The sequence below is a fragment of the Pecten maximus genome, chromosome 3 (genome assembly GCF_902652985.1).
Source record: "Pecten maximus chromosome 3, xPecMax1.1, whole genome shotgun sequence".
In the NCBI taxonomy this organism is placed as follows: domain Eukaryota; kingdom Metazoa; phylum Mollusca; class Bivalvia; order Pectinida; family Pectinidae; genus Pecten; species Pecten maximus.
In genome coordinates this window covers 34,326,562-34,349,946 of record NC_047017.1, presented here as the reverse complement: position 1 = coordinate 34,349,946, position 23,385 = coordinate 34,326,562, and the positions used below count along the sequence as shown (strand labels likewise).

Here is a 23,385-nt window from a genome sequence, read left to right as displayed (position 1 = left end):
ATACAACGGATTATTCACTCATCTCTGTGCTTCGAAGCGAATGGGCGCAACATTATTTTCTCGCAAAGAAAAATATGACATTAGCAAAGTAAATAGTTTCGACCCTCTGTCTCTGTGTGGCGTAGCATATGAAGTCAACAAGAGTCTGGTTAAACGAGACTTCAATCACGTCATCTGTCATTTAGACACATAATAACCACCCTCCACCTAATTCTCTTCACAACAATGTCGTTCTTCTATTCTAACGTGTACTTGCATCTCTTTCGATCTCCTTGTAGTTAAGTCATTTGACCAACTATGGCAGTGTTTTGGGTATTACAGAAAACTAGACTGACCCCTGTCTACAGAATATTTTAAGGTACAAGTAAAAGTGAGCGTTATCATTTGTGTTGCTTGCTAAGATATGGCTGATTCTAGGTTTCAGTTTAAGGAAATGCCGGGCAATTCCAGTCTAACATGACAATACGTACTTGGTCATCGACTTACATTATGATAACAAGTTGTCATGTATCACTGCTGTAGTTTGTAGACCATCACATGAATCTGAGGTGAACTATTTAAAGGTCCGTATAAGAGTTAGGTGTACTTGTTAACTGAGGTACATATTCTACTGGCGGATATTGAAATTTAATAAAAATAATTTTAAAGCTTTGTTGTGAGCTCTGGGATGGCTGTGTTTATCGCTGGTAGTGACAAACTTGTTAAAATGCAATTAGATGCCATTTAAAACGACATATGACTTGTTCTATGTTTGACTTATATGATTACCAATGTGGTTCCCTTATGTAGTATCCCCATCCGAATGTTAGAAAGCGGTGGATGGAAAGGGACACCACAGATATAGCATTGCAATCCCACTGGATACTTTTGCGTACCAACATATGTACAGTGAGCTGATATTTCTATGGTGTAGTTTCCAGTCGCCGTTGTAGTTTTAACTTTCCTTTATCGAGACATTGATTTGATCGCAGTATCAACACTAGTATGTAATAAACAGACAATGAAGTTACATCCTGGTTTATTACCAAGTAGAAATCCTCGTATATGAAAACATGTTGATACTTTCTCACGTTCAATACTTCAATACTCTTTATAAGTATTTGCACTTTGCCATATTTCCGTACCATCGGGAAACACGTTCATATAGGCATATGTTAATATGCTCGCCCACGTGAACTTAAAATAATTGCAATATGAAACTTTCAACTATATACTAGGGATTCGTCCGCCTAGCAAATAAGGATGTACAGGCCCTTGACTAACCCTCAGACAGTATCCAAACCCTCCACGCTTTAAACAACAAAACAACGTGACGTCGATCACATGTAGGTGCTGAAACCTTATACAAAACCAATTCAACCAAATATCAAGCCAGTAACATATAATTGTAAAAAATATATGTTTTCATTCTACTAGGTCGTTCCCGGCACTTTCTTTTCTTTGCTCAGTTATCTTCTCTCGGTGATGCTGGCTGTTACGAGGACGTTTAACACCGTAAAATACTGTGTGTTACTGAACGTATAGTTGTAAACACTCAGCTTATAACCTCATTTAGATACGAAGTTACAGCTGCTGTTATTAAGATACGGCTTGGTATGATTTAGATCACGTGGTGCTCACTTGTTAACATACTTGGGCATTTCGCTTGCATATGCACATATGTAGTGCACGAAACGCGGCTGGATAGACTTACTTAACAGCCATATTGACACATGACTAAACGCCTGGAGCCTGGAGCGAAGTCATGTGCTAGTGAATGTATTTGTGAGTGTTTGAGGAAGTTTATTCATAACACTTAACTTGATGGTTATTTTTTAAGTATATTTGTGGGTATTTTTAATAGCTCAAGGCTTTTTGTTGTGATGCGTTCGGTATTTTTATTTTTGAATTAGAAAGACATGTGCTTATTGGTCAAATCGACAAGTGTTACAAGTCAGGACGAGCACGGATAGTCCCATTTCCTTCGCGTTATTTTCGTTTTATCAAAGTAACATTCGATACCCTCTAGTATGTTGAACCTGACAGGGTTAGTATCCGCATGTGAAGTTATTACAGCATAGTAGAGGTTGGTAAATGGAAATTGTATATAAGCCAACGTTTTCAACATATTTGGGGACTAATGCGGAAACTGGAAACAATTGCTGATTGACATTATGTTGATATGGATATTACCTCGTTAAAAGCTATATGATGTGAATTTGTGTCGCGGGCATTGACGATAAACAGTGAAGTACAAGATGGCGTCAATCCCTTCCCTATGTAATAGCTTATGTGTTTGAAGGTATGGATGCTATATATATTTACACATATTTTTCTTCTGTGTTGTAGACATGGTTATGCCGGAAAGTCTTTATGTTAACTTGATTTGAGATATTTTGGTTTTGTCAAAATATATTTCTTTAGGCTCGTATCTAATCTCTGAAATCATTGCAGCTAGCTTGATGTGATAATGTACATTGTAATGTACACATGTAGACTTAGCAGTCTTTTGATGAGTACAATGTCTGTATCATTTGATCTTTATGTATGAGTCTGCATATGCGTTGTCACGTGTCACTGTGTGTGGTATGACCAGTGTTTATCATACATGTTTAACTATATTCTTCTGTTTTCTGTGAAGAGATAATCTTTATTTCATTGAAATTTATTTTTATTGTATAAAGTAAAAAACGTTTGCATTCATTTATATGCTTAATCACACCATGTTTTCGGACATACATACATATATATATATATATATATACTATATCACCTTATAGACGACTTCCACAATGATCATGTCAGGGTATCGGGCCGACCATCACTGCGCCATTGAAACGTTCTTTTTTAAGAACGCCGATGTGGCGCAGTGGTATAGGCTGCGGATATTTCTGGCTAGGCGATTGGGTGCCGTAGATCGTGAGTTCGAGGCCCGGTCAGGGAACTAGTCAAAAAGTTGTCTTCCTTCGTCATTTGTGTTTCTAAGCTATATATATATATATAATATATATACTATATATATATATATATAATATATATACTATATATATATATATATAATATATATATATATATACGGTATACAACCCTTGTATTCTGGTCATAGAAACACTGCTACATCGAAACACCGGGTAAGCCATTCTTTTTTACTTGATCCCACCGACTTGGATTTATCCGTGTTTTACCGTACAATCGCACAAGAGGGTACGATGGTTGACAGTAGGGAAGGATAACAGCTCACCTGGTCCAAAGGAAGTTTTTTTTATGTCATATCTCAGCGTTTGTCGCCCGTCAACTTTTTTTTTATGAAAATGGCTTCTCCTAAACGACTTAGCAATATATGTCTGTAGTTGTTGGGTGAAATTAATGTTGTGTGATACCCGACACTTTATGATACACGGGAGATATGTCGTTAAACTGTATGATACATGGGAGATAGGTCGTTAAACTTTATGATACATGGGAGATAGGTCGTTAAACTTTGATACATGGGAGATAGGTCGTTAAACTTTATGATACACGGGAGATAGGTCGTTAAACTGTATGATACATGGGAGATAGGTCGTTAAACTTTGATACATTGGAGATAGGTCGTTAAACTTTGATACATGGGAGATAGGTCGTTAAACTTTATGATACACGGGAGACAGGTCGTTAAACTTTATGATACATGGGAGATAGGTCGTTAAACTTTGATACATGGGAGATAGGTCGTTAAACTTAATGATACATGGGAGATAGGTCGTTAAACTTTATGATACATGGGAGACAGGTCGTTAAACTTTGATACATTGGAGATAGGTCGTTAAACTTTATGATACATGGGAGATATGTCGTTAAACTTTATGATACACGGGAGATAGGTCGTTAAACTTTGATACATGGGAGATAGGTCGTTAAACTTTATGATACATGGGAGATATGTTAAACTTTATGATACATGGGAGATAGGTCGTTAAACTTTATGATACATGGGAGATAGGTCGTTAAACTTTGATACATGGGAGATAGGTCGTTAAACTTTGATACATGGGAGATAGGTCGTTAAACTTTATGATACATGGGAGATAGGTCGTCAAACTTTGATTCATGGGAGATAGGTCGTTAAACTTTATGATACACGGGAGACAGGTCGTTAAACTTTATGATACATGGGAGATAGGTCGTTAAACTTTGATACATGGGAGATAGGTCGTTAAACTTTATGATACATGGGAGATAGGTCGTTAAACTTTATGATACATGGGAGACAGGTCGTTAAACTTTGATACATTGGAGATAGGTCGTTAAACTTTGATACATGGGAGATAGGTCGTTAAACGTTATGATACATGGGAGATAGGTCGTTAAACTTTATGATACATGGGAGACAGGTCGTTAAACTTTATGATACATGGGAGATAGGTCGTTAAACTTTATGATACATGGGAGATAGGTCGTTAAACTTTGATACATGGGAGATAGGTCGTTAAACTTTATGATACATGGGAGATAGGTCGTTAAACTTTATGATACATGGGAGATAGGTCGTTAAACTTTATGATACATGGGAGATAGGTCGTTAAACTTTATGATACATGGGAGATAGGTCGTTAAACTTTGATACATGGGAGATAGGTCGTTAAACTTTGATACATGGGAGATAGGTCGTTAAACTTTATGATACACGGGAGATAGGTCGTTAAACTGTATGATACATGGGAGATAGGTCGTTAAACTTTGATACATTGGAGATAGGTCGTTAAACTTTGATACATGGGAGATAGGTCGTTAAACTTTATGATACACGGGAGACAGGTCGTTAAACTTTATGATACATGGGAGATAGGTCGTTAAACTTTGATACATGGGAGATAGGTCGTTAAACTTAATGATACATGGGAGATAGGTCGTTAAACTTTATGATACATGGGAGACAGGTCGTTAAACTTTGATACATTGGAGATAGGTCGTTAAACTTTATGATACATGGGAGATATGTCGTTAAACTTTATGATACACGGGAGATAGGTCGTTAAACTTTGATACATGGGAGATAGGTCGTTAAACTTTATGATACATGGGAGATATGTTAAACTTTATGATACATGGGAGATAGGTCGTTAAACTTTATGATACATGGGAGATAGGTCGTTAAACTTTGATACATGGGAGATAGGTCGTTAAACTTTGATACATGGGAGATAGGTCGTTAAACTTTATGATACATGGGAGATAGGTCGTCAAACTTTGATTCATGGGAGATAGGTCGTTAAACTTTATGATACACGGGAGACAGGTCGTTAAACTTTATGATACATGGGAGATAGGTCGTTAAACTTTGATACATGGGAGATAGGTCGTTAAACTTTATGATACATGGGAGATAGGTCGTTAAACTTTATGATACATGGGAGACAGGTCGTTAAACTTTGATACATTGGAGATAGGTCGTTAAACTTTGATACATGGGAGATAGGTCGTTAAACGTTATGATACATGGGAGATAGGTCGTTAAACTTTATGATACATGGGAGACAGGTCGTTAAACTTTATGATACATGGGAGATAGGTCGTTAAACTTTATGATACATGGGAGATAGGTCGTTAAACTTTGATACATGGGAGATAGGTCGTTAAACTTTATGATACATGGGAGATAGGTCGTTAAACTTTATGATACATGGGAGATAGGTCGTTAAACTTTATGATACATGGGAGATAGGTCGTTAAACTTTATGATACATGGGAGATAGGTCGTTAAACTTTGATACATGGGAGATAGGTCGTTAAACTTTGATACATGGGAGATAGGTCGTTAAACTTTATGATACATGGGAGATAGGTCGTTAAACTTTGATACATGGGAGATAGGTCGTTAAACTTTGATACATGGGAGATAGGTCGTTAAACTTTATGATACATGGGAGATAGGTCGTTAAACTTTATGATACATGGGAGACAGGTCGTTAAACTTTATGATACATGGGAGATAGGTCGTTAAACTTTATGATACATGGGAGATAGGTCGTTAAACTTTGATGCATTGGAGATAGGTCGTTAAACTTTGATACATGGGAGATAGGTCGTTAAACTTTATGATACATGGGAGATAGGTCGTTAAACTTTGATACATGGGAGATAGGTCGTTAAACTTTATGATACATGGGAGATAGGTCGTTAAACTTTATGATACATGGGAGATAGGTCGTTAAACTTTGATTCATGGGAGATAGGTCGTTAAACTTTATGATACATTGGAGATAGGTCGTTAAACTTTATGATACATGGGAGATAGGTCGTTAAACTTTGATACATTGGAGATAGGTCGTTAAACTTTGATACATGGGAGACAGGTCATTAAACTTTGATACATGGGGGATAGGTCGTTAAACTTTATGATACATGGGAGACAGGTCGTTAAACGTTATGATACATGGGAGATAGGTCGTTAAACTTTATGATACATGGGAGATAGGTCGTTAAACTTTGATACATGGGAGATAGGTCGTTAAACTTTATGATGCATGGGAGATAGGTCGTTAAACTTTATGATACATGGGAGACAGGTCGTTAAACTTTGATACATGGGAGATAGGTCGTTAAACTTTATGATACATGGGAGATAGGTCGTTAAACTTTATGATACATGGGAGACAGGTCGTTAAACTTTGATACATGGGAGATAGGTCGTTAAACTTTATGATTCATGGGAGATAGGTCGTTAAACTTTGATACATGGGAGATAGGTCGTTAAACTTTATGATACATGGGAGATAGGTCGTTAAACTTTATGATACATGGGAGACAGGTCGTTAAACTTTGATACATGGGAGATAGGTCGTTAAACTTTATGATTCATGGGAGATAGGTCGTTAAACTTTATGATACATGGGAGACAGGTCGTAAAACTTTGATACATGGGAGATAGGTCGTTAAACTTTATGATACATGGGAGATAGGTCGTTAAACTTTGATACATGGGAGATAGGTCGTTAAACTTTATGATACATGGGAGATAGGTCGTTAAACTTTATGATACATGGGAGATAGGTCGTTAAACTTTGATACATGGGAGATAGGTCGTTAAACTTTATGATTCATGGGAGATAGGTCGTTAAACTTTATGATACATGGGAGACAGGTCGTTAAACTTTGATACATGGGAGATAGGTCGTTAAACTTTGATACATGGGAGATAGGTCGTTAAACTTTATGATACATGGGAGATAGGTCGTTAAACTTTATGATACATGGGAGATAGGTCGTTAAACTTTATGATACATGGGAGATAGGTCGTTAAACTTTGATACATGGGAGATAGGTCGTTAAACTTTATGTTACATAGGAGATAGGTCGTTAAACTTTGATACATGGGAGATAGGTCGTTAAACTTTATGATACATGGGAGATAGGTCGTTAAACTTTGATACATGGGAGATAGGTCTTTAAACTTTATGATACATGGGAGATAGGTCGTTAAACTTGATGATACATGGGAGATAGGTCGTTAAACTTTATGATACATGATGGGAGATAGGTCGTCAAACTTTGATACATTGGAGATAGGTCGTTAAACTTTGATACATGGGAGATAGGTCGTTAAACGTTATGATACATGGGAGATAGGTCGTTAAACTTTATGATACATGGGAGATAGGTCGTTAAACTTTGATACATGGGAGATAGGTCGTTAAACGTTATGATACATGGGAGATAGGTCGTTAAACTTTATGATACATGGGAGACAGGTCGTTAAACTTTATGATACATGGGAGATAGGTCGTTAAACTTTATGATACATGGGAGATAGGTCGTTAAACTTTGATACATGGGAGATAGGTCGTTAAACTTTATGATACATGGGAGATAGGTCGTTAAACTTTATGATACATGGGAGACAGGTCGTTAAACTTTGATACATTGGAGATAGGTCGTTAAACTTTATGATACATGGGAGATATGTCGTTAAACTTTATGATACATGGGAGATAGGTCGTTAAACTTTATGATACATGGGAGATAGGTCGTTAAACTTTGATACATGGGAGATAGGTCGTTAAACTTTGATACATGGGAGATAGGTCGTTAAACTTTATGATACATGGGAGATAGGTCGTTAAACTTTGATACATGGGAGATAGGTCGTTAAACTTTATGATACATGGGAGATAGGTCGTTAAACTTTATGATACATGGGAGACAGGTCGTTAAACTTTGATACATTGGAGATAGGTCGTTAAACTTTATGATACATGGGAGATATGTCGTTAAACTTTATGATACATGGGAGATAGGTCGTTAAACTTTGATACATGGGAGATAGGTCGTTAAACTTTATGATACATGGGAGATATGTTAAACTTTATGATACATGGGAGATAGGTCGTTAAACTTTATGATACATGGGAGATAGGTCGTTAAACTTTGATACATGGGAGATAGGTCGTTAAACTTTGATACATGGGAGATAGGTCGTTAAACTTTGATACATGGGAGATAGGTCGTTAAACTTTATGATACATGGGAGATAGGTCGTCAAACTTTGATTCATGGGAGATAGGTCGTTAAACTTTATGATACACGGGAGACAGGTCGTTAAACTTTATGATACATGGGAGATAGGTCGTTAAACTTTGATACATGGGAGATAGGTCGTTAAACTTTATGATACATGGGAGATAGGTCGTTAAACTTTATGATACATGGGAGACAGGTCGTTAAACTTTGATACATTGGAGATAGGTCGTTAAACTTTGATACATGGGAGATAGGTCGTTAAACTTTATGATACATGGGAGATAGGTCGTTAAACTTTATGATACATGGGAGACAGGTCGTTAAACTTTATGATACATGGGAGATAGGTCGTTAAACTTTATGATACATGGGAGATAGGTCGTTAAACTTTGATACATGGGAGATAGGTCGTTAAACTTTATGATACATGGGAGATAGGTCGTTAAACTTTATGATACATGGGAGACAGGTCGTTAAACTTTGATACATGGGAGATAGGTCGTTAAACTTTATGATACATGGGAGATATGTCGTTAAACTTTATGATACATGGGAGATAGGTCGTTAAACTTGATGATACATGGGAGATAGGTCGTTAAACTTTGATACATGGGAGATAGGTCGTTAAACTTTATGATACATGGGAGATAGGTCGTTAAACTTTATAATACATGGGAGACAGGTCGTTAAACTTTATGATACATGGGAGATAGGTCGTTAAACTTTATGATACATGGGAGATAGGTCGTTAAACTTTGATACATTGGAGATAGGTCGTTAAACTTTGATACATGGGAGATAGGTCGTTAAACTTTATGATACATGGGAGATAGGTCGTTAAACTTTATGATACATGGGAGATAGGTCGTTAAACTTTATGATACATGGGAGATAGGTCGTTAAACTTTGATTCATGGGAGATAGGTCGTTAAACTTTATGATACATTGGAGATAGGTCGTTAAACTTTATGATACATGGGAGATAGGTCGTTAAACTTTGATACATTGGAGATAGGTCGTTAAACTTTGATACATGGGAGACAGGTCATTAAACTTTGATACATGGGAGATAGGTCGTTAAACTTTATGATACATGGGAGACAGGTCGTTAAACGTTATGATACATGGGAGATAGGTCGTTAAACTTTATGATACATGGGAGATAGGTCGTTAAACTTTGATACATGGGAGATAGGTCGTTAAACTTTATGATACATGGGAGATAGGTCGTTAAACTTTATGATACATGGGAGACAGGTCGTTAAACTTTGATACATGGGAGATAGGTCGTTAAACTTTATGATACATGGGAGATAGGTCGTTAAACTTTATGATACATGGGAGACAGGTCGTTAAACTTTGATACATGGGAGATAGGTCGTTAAACTTTATGATTCATGGGAGATAGGTCGTTAAACTTTGATACATGGGAGATAGGTCGTTAAACTTTATGATACATGGGAGATAGGTCGTTAAACTTTATGATACATGGGAGACAGGTCGTTAAACTTTGATACATGGGAGATAGGTCGTTAAACTTTATGATTCATGGGAGATAGGTCGTTAAACTTTATGATACATGGGAGACAGGTCGTTAAACTTTGATACATGGGAGATAGGTCGTTAAACTTTATGATACATGAGAGATAGGTCGTTAAACTTTGATACATGGGAGATAGGTCGTTAAACTTTATGATACATAGGAGATAGGTCGTTAAACTTTATGATACATGGGAGATAGGTCGTTAAACTTTGATACATGGGAGATAGGTCGTTAAACTTTATGATTCATGGGAGATAGGTCGTTAAACTTTATGATACATGGGAGACAGGTCGTTAAACTTTGATACATGGGAGATAGGTCGTTAAACTTTGATACATGGGAGATAGGTCGTTAAACTTTATGATACATGGGAGATAGGTCGTTAAACTTTATGATACATGGGAGATAGGTCGTTAAACTTTATGATACATGGGAGATAGGTCGTTAAACTTTGATACATGGGAGATAGGTCGTTAAACTTTATGTTACATAGGAGATAGGTCGTTAAACTTTGATACATGGGAGATAGGTCGTTAAACTTTATGATACATGGGAGATAGGTCGTTAAACTTTATGATACATGGGAGATAGGTCGTTAAACTTTGATACATGGGAGATAGGTCTTTAAACTTTATGATACATGGGAGATAGGTCGTTAAACTTTATGATACATGGGAGATAGGTCGTTAAACTTTATGATACATGATGGGAGATAGGTCGTCAAACTTTGATTCATGGGAGATAGGTCGTTAAACTTTATGATACACGGGAGACAGGTCGTTAAACTTTCTGATACATGGGAGATAGGTCGTTAAACTTTGATACATGGGAGATAGGTCGTTAAACTTTATGATACATGGGAGATAGGTCGTTAAACTTTATGATACATGGGAGACAGGTCCTTAAACTTTGATACATTGGAGATAGGTCGTTAAACTTTGATACATGGGAGATAGGTCGTTAAACGTTATGATACATGGGAGATAGGTCGTTAAACTTTATGATACATGGGAGACAGGTCGTTAAACTTTATGATACATGGGAGATAGGTCGTTAAACTTTATGATACATGGGAGATAGGTCGTTAAACTTTGATACATGGGAGATAGGTAGTTAAACTTTATGATACATGGGAGATAGGTCGTTAAACTTTATGATACATGGGAGACAGGTCGTTAAACTTTGATACATTGGAGATAGGTCGTTAAACTTTATGATACATGGGAGATATGTCGTTAAACTTTATGATACATGGGAGATAGGTCGTTAAACTTTATGATACATGGGAGATAGGTCGTTAAACTTTGATACATGGGAGATAGGTCGTTAAACTTTGATACATGGGAGATAGGTCGTTAAACTTTATGATACATGGGAGATAGGTCGTTAAACTTTATGATACATGGGAGACAGGTCGTTAAACTTTATGATACATGGGAGATAGGTCGTTAAACTTAATGATACATGGGAGATAGGTCGTTAAACTTTGATACATTGGAGATAGGTCGTTAAACTTTGATACATGGGAGATAGGTCGTTAAACTTTATGATACATGGGAGATAGGTCGTTAAACTTTGATACATGGGAGATAGGTCGTTAAACTTTATGATACATGGGAGATAGGTCGTTAAACTTTATGATACATGGGAGATAGGTCGTTAAACTTTGATACATGGGAGATAGGTCGTTAAACTTTATGATACATTGGAGATAGGTCGTTAAACTTTATGATACATGGGAGATAGGTCGTTAAACTTTGATACATTGGAGATAGGTCGTTAAACTTTGATACATGGGAGACAGGTCATTAAACTTTGATACATGGGAGATAGGTCGTTAAACTTTATGATACATGGGAGACAGGTCGTTAAACGTTATGATACATGGGAGATAGGTCGTTAAACTTTATGATACATGGGAGATAGGTCGTTAAACTTTGATACATGGGAGATAGGTCGTTAAACTTTATGATACATGGGAGATAGGTCGTTAAACTTTATGATACATGGGAGACAGGTCGTTAAACTTTGATACATGGGAGATAGGTCGTTAAACTTTATGATACATGGGAGATAGGTCGTTAAACTTTATGATACATGGGAGACAGGTCGTTAAACTTTGATACATGGGAGATAGGTCGTTAAACTTTATGATTCATGGGAGATAGGTCGTTAAACTTTGATACATGGGAGATAGGTCGTTAAACTTTATGATACATGGGAGATAGGTCGTTAAACTTTATGATACATGGGAGACAGGTCGTTAAACTTTGATACATGGGAGATAGGTCGTTAAACTTTATGATTCATGGGAGATAGGTCGTTAAACTTTATGATACATGGGAGACAGGTCGTTAAACTTTGATACATGGGAGATAGGTCGTTAAACTTTATGATACATGGGAGATAGGTCGTTAAACTTTGATACATGGGAGATAGGTCGTTAAACTTTATGATACATGGGAGATAGGTCGTTAAACTTTATGATACATGGGAGATAGGTCGTTAAACTTTGATACATGGGAGATAGGTCGTTAAACTTTATGATTCATGGGAGATAGGTCGTTAAACTTTATGATACATGGGAGACAGGTCGTTAAACTTTGATACATGGGAGATAGGTCGTTAAACTTTGATACATGGGAGATAGGTCGTTAAACTTTATGATACATGGGAGATAGGTCGTTAAACTTTATGATACATGGGAGATAGGTCGTTAAACTTTGATACATGGGAGATAGGTCGTTAAACTTTATGTTACATAGGAGATAGGTCGTTAAACTTTGATACATGGGAGATAGGTCGTTAAACTTTATGATACATGGGAGATAGGTCGTTAAACTTTATGATACATGGGAGATAGGTCGTTAAACTTTGATACATGGGAGATAGGTCTTTAAACTTTATGAAACATGGGAGATAGGTCGTTAAACTTTATGATACATGGGAGATAGGTCGTTAAACTTTATGATACATGATGGGAGATAGGTCGTTAAACTTTGATACATGGGAGATAGGTCGTTAAACTTTATGATACATGGGAGATATGTTAAACTTTATGATACATGGGAGATAGGTCGTTAAACGTGATGATACATGGGAGATAGGTCGTTAAACGTGATGATACATGGGAGATAGGTCGTTAAACGTGATGATACATGGGAGATAGGTCGTTAAACGTGATGATACATGGGAGATAGGTCGTTAAACTTTATGATACATGGGAGATAGGTCGTTAAACTTTGACACATGGGAGATAGGTCGTTAAACTTTATGATACATGGGAGATAGGTCGTTAAACTTTATGATACATGGGAGATATGTTAAACTTTATGATACATGGGAGATAGGTCGTTAAACGTGATGATAGATGGGAGATAGGTCGTTAAACGTGATGATACATGGGAGATAGGTCGTGAAACGTGATGATACATGGGAGATAGGTCGTTAAACGTGATGATACATGGGAGATAGGTCGTTAAACGTGATGATACATAGGAGATAGGTCGTTAAACTTTGATATATGGGAGATAGGTCGCTAAACTTTGATACATGGGAGATAGGTCGTTAAACTTTATGATACATGGGAGATAGGTCGTTTAACTTTAGAAATATATATTAAAACACAAATGATGATATATTGGCATAAAATCGTTACAGGTGAAAATAAACTACCTATTAATCTATTTCGTTTGATTTATAAACTTCATTTGATTGATCGAAATGATTTTAAATGATTTATAAAACCAATACTCAGTTATACAGGATATAGTGTATTTGATAGATAATATGTATGTACTGCCAATAGAAATGTGTTAAAGTCTTAGTGTCATACAGAGACTAATTGATCAAATTTTTGTGCGGGTTTGTTTAATAGGACATCTACATCCCTCTGTTGGTGTCTCTATATTGCAAGGAGGTTTAATTCTGAACCTAGTCATCAATTGTCCTATCATTTCTTACTTCAGTCTCTCTACAGATGTTAGCTGATTGGTCAGTGTCATGTACGTGAATGACACGGGACTACATTAACGATGATACATAAAACACTTAGCCCGATTAACAATGTGTATACAATTTGTGTTCAACTATAAATACAAACTTGTCTGAGTTTAAATTGAGGCCATCGAAATATAATGGCTATTGTATATGGATGAGTCAATTCTATAATTAAATATTTCACTTCTTATCAAGAATACTAAACATAATATAAACAGCAAATATAGCGAATACACCCCCCTGGATCCGCTAGTGTGTATGTTTTAACACACTGAATACCTTTATAGGTCCTTCACGACGGTCTGATATTAAATATTATGTCATTGTTTGGTTCACTTTTTAATCGCCAGGTCGTACACGATGTAAACTGATTGGTGGCAACAAAGCTAACGCTGGTTACAGATGAAAGCAAGCACGTGACCTTCTGGACGTGCTGTCACGCCGCTTCCTATGACGATGAAGGAGGCTGTCAGAGAGAACATACGTTTTAGTGTTTATCCCATAACAAGACTGGTGTTTGTGACAAGATTGTTGGCGTTGTTGCTTTCACCATCTACAATGGTGCTCGGTGCGCCCTCTACCGACGGATTGGGGTCGTCAACCAAATATCGATTCACTTATAACACCACCGATATTTTTGTGGACAGGGTAAGTAGTAATGATTCGCCACAGACTTTGATCCGAGATCTTAGATTATAATCCATGGATCGATTTATAATACAATATTCAGATTTATATAAAATCTGTATTGGAATTAAACTGTAGTTGTCATCGTGGGTAATTCTATTGATAGTCTTTTAAACTGTAGGAGGAATTTTCAGGTTATATCTTAATTAGTTGCCGTGGATATCATTGCAGTATGGATTGTTTTATCTACGTTTGGTCACTGATTGTATTGTCTAATTTCTTTAATACTTTATTAATTGTCCACCAAAATAAATATAAAACAGATGAACGTGACCATAGAATTGATACTTTCCAGGTTTGCAGGCGTGTGCCTGTGCTTTTGGACCCAAGTGCGGAACCTCTATGCCGAATAGTTGACATGAACTGTATAGTAGAAGATCCGTGCAAACATCCGGACCCTGTGGAAAGACTGTTAAGCATTGCACCCTGTCCGCCCGTCTGGGAACCTTCCCTGGTTTGTTCGAAAGATATTGGATCGAACTTGGAATGCAAAGAGAAGCTTTCAATACTTCAGAAGTGTTTTCTTTCTCCTAATAGGCCGCTTTATAATTTGACGACAAGACAAGAAAGCTGTAAATTGAAAAGCGCATGTGGTCTGTGGTTTAAAAGATGTTCTGAGGAATTTTCGAGGCTTACTGATGTTTTTGTCAACTGTTCTACAACAGACGACGTTACAAAAAGTATCCATCTTCCTGGAAACATGCCTAGCACGACTGACCTGAACGACATGGACAACGCGACTCACCCAACGTACCATACGGTCCGCACCGCCAACATGGTGCCGGGTCGGGAAGAGAAGACGAATAAAATGAACATCATCCCGATTGTTGTTGGGATTCTGGTACCACTGTCATCTATGTGCTTGGTGTAAGTAGAGTAAGTCATTCAGATTCTGATGCTAAGTCAGTACCGTAATCCATTCGTTACTGGTAGGTAGCTACCGCGTCGCCTTCTTATCCTACCTCTTTTTCAGAGTGATATTTTGAGTAGCCTCTTATCTGAATAGCTTATTAGGGTTTTTGTCCTCCGCCTCCTCATCTTTCTTGCTATTAGCACACATTTCCCCAAATCTTTCTGATGCTCCAAAAGTTTCTACGTTCATCTGCATTTTTTTCTTAGTTTATCCATCTGCGAGCGATGCTGATTAGTCGAATCTCTATATTCGCTTTCTTACTAGTAAATTGCTAAATTTGTCATATCTTGAAATTTTGGATTCACAATCAAATGAACTTGCTAGGTCCAGTCCAGTCTTAACGTTCTGATCTATACAACTAGTGTTGATGTCCTCAATGATGTACTCCACCTACCACACAGTTATGATAAAAAGGAAAAGAACAAACTAAAAAGGTGTTTTCGGGATGAATATTCGCCGTTTACCTTCGAGTTTTGTACTGACCAAGCGAAAAAACACCATTTTTATTAAATCTATCGCACAGAAGCAAAATTATTTCGTTTACCGCCTGGAAATAGCGCAATTGCGAAAAATAAAACCGAAAAACAAAAAGGGCATAAATGGCCAGAATCGAGCCACTACAGTCTCCTTACAGACTGATTTGTCTGTCCTGTCCGTAAATACTTTCGAATCTGTAAAGGTTTTTTTTTAACTATTAGTGTAGCTAGGAACAGGGACGGCTCATATTCCTCTACAGATGTCGCGCGTTTCGAGTTTCGTATTATAGATTGGAAGTCGTTGTTGTTCATTTGTTAACTAATTCATTTGATTTACTGTTGTTGTAGATTTCTCATCTGTAGAACAAAATTGGGAAGTGGAGTAAGTATAAAGAGCTTTTGTTGTGAATACTCTCTTTCTTGGTTGTTGTGAGGACATCCTGTCTCGACTGGACAGACTTTATTTCCTGATCTTAAGGTTGTTTGAGATGCGACCTATCTCACTCAATGCATTGGTGCTTTTTTAATAATTGATTTTCATAACGTTTATTTTAAATCAAAATTACCTTTACGAGAAGACCTGAAATGTTAGAAAAATGAGTCCTATCTTTTTCTGTCATATTACAAATATAATGTGTTTATAACTATTTCATCAAAATCGGCAGATGAGGAAGGGAATTAATTAAATTTTCATTTTTCACGAACCGTGACATGTAAATTGCGTCAATTAAACATGGTTACAAATATATAACAATGACTTAAAACAACAATGACTTTAAACAATGCCTTTAATAAACAACGGTGCATTTAAGCAACAATGCCTTTAAAGAACAATGAATAGAATACAATGACTTTATACTCGGTGTTGTTTTAATCTTGATTCCTTGTCCACATTACTTAAAAAAGATAATATGCCGTTTGGCCTTTTCTGACGCCATTATATTTGTCTATACTTTCAGAAGTGTGCAAGAAGATATGACCTTGTCAAAACGGAAGATGAAGATAGATGTACAGGATATCCGGGCGATATAATGGGCACATCGCAAGGTCAAGGTCAAGCCGAGTACCAAAATGAAAATAGAACGTCAGAACATAGTGTTGTATCGATTCAAAAGATTGACAACCATGGAAGGTCCGACTTACAAACTGAAAAACAAGACGAGTTGTTGATCCGTTGGAACAGCAAGGTATCGGACACTTCAGATCCTCCACAACGAATAAGTGATCACAATATCACTTCCCCGGACGTTTCGGGGTCAACCGTCAGTGTTTTAGAAAATAACGAGACAGATTGTTTCCCTGACATCCTAAGTATTGATGATGACGAAAAAGACAAACTTCTGCCATTTGATAATGATCCTGCAAAAATAAATTCAGAAACACCAGGGACACTCGCCTTCCCTCAGAAGAGTAACGAATCAACATCCAAAAGTGAGTCTGAAAAAGATACTCATAACCCTGGTGATGACTTGGAAAAAGTGACAGAAAATCTGTCGCTAACGTCTTTGGAGACTTCAGAGTCAAATAGAAAAGAAAATGGCGGACTGGAATTAACAGATAATACTGAGGTAGCACACCACAGTAAGACAGCCTGGCCATGGGCAATTTTTTTGTTAAGCAAATAACTCCTGTATTATGATATGTATAAAAAATGAAAAAATAAATGTACACTATAATTGGTATATCCAGTATGAAGTAGTACATACAGGCTTCACATTTATTAAAACAAAAATCAATAAATTGGTTCCGGATTTTAAATATCCGGATTTTCCGAACGTGTGTTTACACAGGAAATTTAGTTTGGCCTACAGCGCAAAATGGAAGCCCACAGAAAAGGTAAGATAGCGGAAAAACTTAATTTACAACATATGTCCAAACAAGATTAATTCTGTCTTTGGGATAGAGATATTTAATTTTAAATAGGTTTCAGAAAAAAAATTGTGTAGAGAATTGTGCCATTTTGGGTCAAATATCATAATATTTTGCAATTTTTGAGAATTTTTTAAGCTGTTACCATGGTATTCACAGCTCTAAAAATCACAGAAAATATCAGTTTACTTATCCTTCAGAGCTCTATTAAAATTGCAAATGTTGTACAGATTTCAAATATATATACTTTATTAGAGGTTATATGTAAGGTTAACTGGCAATGTTTACATATCTAAAGCATGTGCCATATTTTTCAGAATTTGGCATTTTTACTGTACACTGCTACCTTATAAGGGCTGAAAAATGTTATTTTTTGGAAATTGTGCTTAATTATGCTTGATTAAGCTTCATTTTAGTTCATTATTGCTCAAAAATGCATAAAAACAATTCAAAACTTGTTTATTATCAGGCTTGTCATATTAGAGGAATCAAGGGAGGTAACTCGCATATTTACCCATTTTAAGGGTGGGTTAATTAAGCATAATGTTAATGAGTCGGTGTAAATTGAAAAGATATTCTATGTTTTATAACAAACCCAAAATAACTTATTGGGTATCTAACAAACCATATAGACTGAATTCTGGTTTGTTTTACCTGATTTATTACCCCGTATCCATGGAAACTATTACAGTAAGTGTTATTTTTTGAAATATTTGGTGAAACCATTATTTTCAATTTATTTATACATTGGTAAGCATGTAATTTCAATTGATGGAGTGTACGGTTGATACAATATTGTCAATTATTGTCACTTCCTTCGGTAAAGCAGAAAAAATAGCATTTTCCGCATAAAATGGGATCAGCGGACACTTTCATATGATCATTAGTACATATCTGAATTACCGGGGTGGAAACAGATGACTGTGATGTCATAGGCATGACATTTTGAAATCTTGGATGTCATGTCATGATTTATCAGTTAGAATATTGCATGTGTTGCTAAGCTGAGGTTTGGAAAGAAATTTGGTTATTTATTATGACACCATTGAGTATTTATGACGTCATAGATACCATCTGATGACATCATAGTTACTGATGACGTCATGGTAACTATGACGTCATATTACAAGGCTAAATTTGATAGTTGTATAGTATTTTTTGCTTGATTACATGCACAGAGACTCAAAGTACCACATTCAACTCAAAACACAACTTTATTTAAGAGATATACAGAATTATGGGAGTTTTCATCTTTAAAATTACCTCCCCTTATTACTGGATTGGGAGAAAAAGTTGTCAAAATACACCTCTCAGGGAAATCAGCAATACTCGGTGACTATTAAAGATACACAGTAACCTGATATGTCATTTTGTTCGTCGGAACATATTCTAGACATTCATGGGCTTTTTAGTAAAATTAGAATTAACAAAAGTGATGTATAAGGTAGCACACCACAGTAAGACAGCCTGGCCATGGGCAATTTTTTTGTTAAGCAAATAACTCCTGTATTATGATATGTATAAAAAATGAAAAAATAAATGTACACTATAATTGGTATATCCAGTATGAAGTAGTACATACAGGCTTCACATTTATTAAAACAAAAATCAATAAATTGGTTCCGGATTTTAAATATCCGGATTTTCCGAACGTGTGTTTACACAGGAAATTTAGTTTGGCCTACAGCGCAAAATGGAAGCCCACAGAAAAGGTAAGATAGCGGAAAAACTTAATTTACAACATATGTCCAAACAAGATTAATTCTGTCTTTGGGATAGAGATATTTAATTTTAAATAGGTTTCAGAAAAAAAATTGTGTAGAGAATTGTGCCATTTTGGGTCAAATATCATAATATTTTGCAATTTTTGAGAATTTTTTAAGCTGTTACCATGGTATTCACAGCTCTAAAAATCACAGAAAATATCAGTTTACTTATCCTTCAGAGCTCTATTAAAATTGCAAATGTTGTACAGATTTCAAATATATATACTTTATTAGAGGTTATATGTAAGGTTAACTGGCAATGTTTACATATCTAAAGCATGTGCCATATTTTTCAGAATTTGGCATTTTTACTGTACACTGCTACCTGAAGAAAGTACTCGGTGCCCTATTGATGACTTGGAAAAAATCGTAGTGCCAGAAAATCTGTTGCTGACGTCTCTAGAGATTTCAGAATCAAATGAAGAAGAAAATAGCGGACCGGAATTAAGAAATAGTATTGAAGAAAGTACTCGGTGCCCTGTTAATGACTCGGAAAAAATCATGATGCCAGAAGGTTATCCGCAGACGTCTCTGGAGACCTCAGGGTCAAATATAGAAGAAAATGGCGGCCCGCAATTTAGAGATAGTATTGAAGAAAGTTCTCAGTGCAATGTTGATGACCCGGAAATGGAAAACGGTCACCCACAGACGTCTATGGAGACTTCAGAGTCAAATGTAGAAGTAAATGGCAGTCCGCTATTTAGAGATAGTATTGAAGAAAGTACTCGGTGCCCAGTTGATGACCCTGAAGTGGCAGAAAATCTCTCGCAGACGTCTCTGGAAACTTCAGAGTCAAATGTAGAAGAAAATAGCGGTCCGCAATTAAGAAATAGTATTGAAGAAAGTACTCAGTGCCTTGTTGATGACCCGGAAATGACAGAAGGTCACACGCTGACGTCTCCGGAGACTTCAGAGTCAAATGTATAAAAATGGCGTACTTGAATTTGGGAGCCTGAAGTTGGTTCCGAGTCCCGTTTATCTTAATCGGAACTGGGAACTACATACATTATTTTTCATAAACGGAACTGGAAACTTCCCAAGAAGTTACAACGCATACTTTCTACAACAACGAAAACTGCGTTGTAATTTTTTCTCTCGGATGTTCAACGCGACAATTTCTCGTAGATTTACAACACCAGGAAACTAGTCGCGTTATCACCCCTTTTCCCAGAAGTTACAACACATGTAAGATTTTCTTAACGAACTGGAACTGGGAACTGGGACCAAGTCTCGTAAAGCTTATACATGCTACTGCCGTTTTTCTTAACGGAACTGGTTCCTAGTTCCGTTTTTTCTTTAACGGAAGTGGGAACTAGTTCCTAATTCCGTTTATCTTAAACGGAACTCGGAACTGATTCCTAGGTCGTGTTTCTGTAAAGTTTATACATGCTAGTTCCGTTTATCTTATACTCGGAACTGGTTCCTAGATCCGTTTTACTCAAATGAAACTCGGAACCAACTTGAGGCTCCCCTTGAATTTAGAGATAAATCTCGAGACAATACTCAGTGCCTTGTTGATAACTAGAAATCAAACGCAATACTAGAAATCACGCCCTTACGTCCTCAAAGACTTCATATTCATATATAAGAACTGATGCAGATAAAAGCTAGGAGATTTTCTGACGAAAAAATACAATAGTCTAAAATGGTCGATATAAATACTCATCATCGCTCAGAAGTGATGAAAATGCCAATGATCGATGAAGACAGGCAGCTTCATAGATGATAATTACAGCTAATGTAGATCTTAACCTATAGCGTGTTCAACAGGCACATCATAACATTAAGCTGTATGATAAGGTAATTATTTCAGTTTGTGTTATATGTATGTTTTTCCATTTCTGGATAGTAACGTCCCTACTTTACATACAGTATTTACATTGTTATATCCACGATTGACGTCGACTTCCTGTTTTTAGTGATGCAGACTAATGAAGACGTTTTATAGTACTCGTCATAATGTCCTTGGTAAACACTTCTTTTAAGATTGGTGTATCGATATGGATGACCGAAAACCGAAGTACATGGAATCGACACGCGAGGCTAATTTATTGTCCTATTAAATCATCACACCTGTTAAAATGAAAACGATAATTCTAGAACAGTTACGCGGTTACATGTATATTGATAGGGAAATTACATAACCAGATTAAACAAAGTTCGCAGCTATAGTGGATCGTTACATACCAAGTTGTAGGTTATATAATTCTCTGACAAATGCTGTCATATGAAACTTGTAAATATAGTAACGAAATACTTCCCGGGCTTAAACTTGACAAAGAATGTGACGTTATCAATATAACCACCCGTGGTGGGATTTACTTATCCGGGTGATTTATCAAACACACTGAGAGTTGTGTTTGATGTTTACCGATAATCAATCTCGTATTGTTAGAATACTCAATACCTATGTCAAAATTACCTTTGTTGTTTATTAATGAGTTTTCATTGTTTTACTTTTGTGGACGTTTGTTAAATACTGAAGCTATAACGTGGGATATTTTCAAAACGTCAGGCAGACAGTCATGGACGTTCACGTCATGTGTTTGAACAAACTCTGCATAAGACTTCAATTTCTCCATTTATACGTATACATTAATTGAATATCTTATCTCAGTAAGAATGTAGAAAGCATGAAGCAATAACACGGATGTAGAAAACATTAATGATCATGATATCGTGCAATATACAAATATACTCAATTTTATTTACATGGACACATGAAACATATAGTACAGCAAAAGTTTCGTAGACATTAATCAGTGTACTCTAATACTCAAATTAAACCCCATATTGAAATCAGTTTTCAAACTAAATGATGTTCATTGCCGTATGTTTTATATTATTTGTTAAAATAAAATTTTCCTTTTGATTTTATTAATGCTGACCGTATTTACCGTAAACAACAACCAATCCTGACCATATTTACCGTAAACAACAACCAATCCTGACCGTATTTACCGTAAACAACAACTAAAACTGACGATATTTACCGTAGACCACAACCAAACCTGACCATATTTACCGAAAACGTCAACCAAATCTGACATTATTTACCGAAAACCACAACTAAATCTGACAATATTTACCGAAAACCACAACCAATTCTGATCATATTAACCGTAGATTACAACCAATTCTGATCATATTTACTGTATACCACAACCAAACCTGACCATATTTACTGTATAACACAACCAAACCTGACCATATTTACGATAGGCCACAACCAAACCTGACCATATTTACCGTATACTACAACCAAACCTGACCATATTTACTGTAGACCACAACCAAACCTGACCATATTTACCGTATACTACAACCAAACCTGGCCATATTTACTGTAGACCACAACCAAACCTAACCATATTTACTGTAGACTACAACCAAATCTGACCATATTTACTGTAGACTACAACCAAATCTGACCATATTTACGATAGGCCACAACCAAATCTGACCATATTTACGATAAGCCACAACCAAATCTGACCATATTTACCGTAAAATACAACCAAACCTGACCATATTTACTGTAGACTACAACCAAACCTGACCATATTTACTGTAGACTACAACCAAACCTGACCATATTTACTGTAGACTACACCCAAACCTGACCATAGTTACTGTAGACTACAACCAAACCTG

The 23,385-nt window shown here is 36.3% G+C and overlaps 1 protein-coding gene across 1 annotated transcript; it reads left to right on the top strand.

Moving 5' to 3' along the window:
• The first annotated feature begins 1,851 nt into the window (after nucleotides 1-1,851).
• LOC117323979 lies at nucleotides 1,852-22,608 on the top strand. The gene is made up of 6 exons (XM_033879553.1): nucleotides 1,852-2,281; nucleotides 14,371-14,668; nucleotides 15,003-15,574; nucleotides 16,445-16,478; nucleotides 17,056-17,659; nucleotides 20,057-22,608. The coding sequence occupies exons 2-6, from the start codon at nucleotides 14,471-14,473 to the stop codon at nucleotides 20,656-20,658; spliced, it is 2,010 nt and encodes a 669-aa protein (XP_033735444.1). The 5' UTR covers nucleotides 1,852-2,281; nucleotides 14,371-14,470; the 3' UTR covers nucleotides 20,659-22,608.
• Nucleotides 22,609-23,385: the final 777 nt, after the last annotated feature.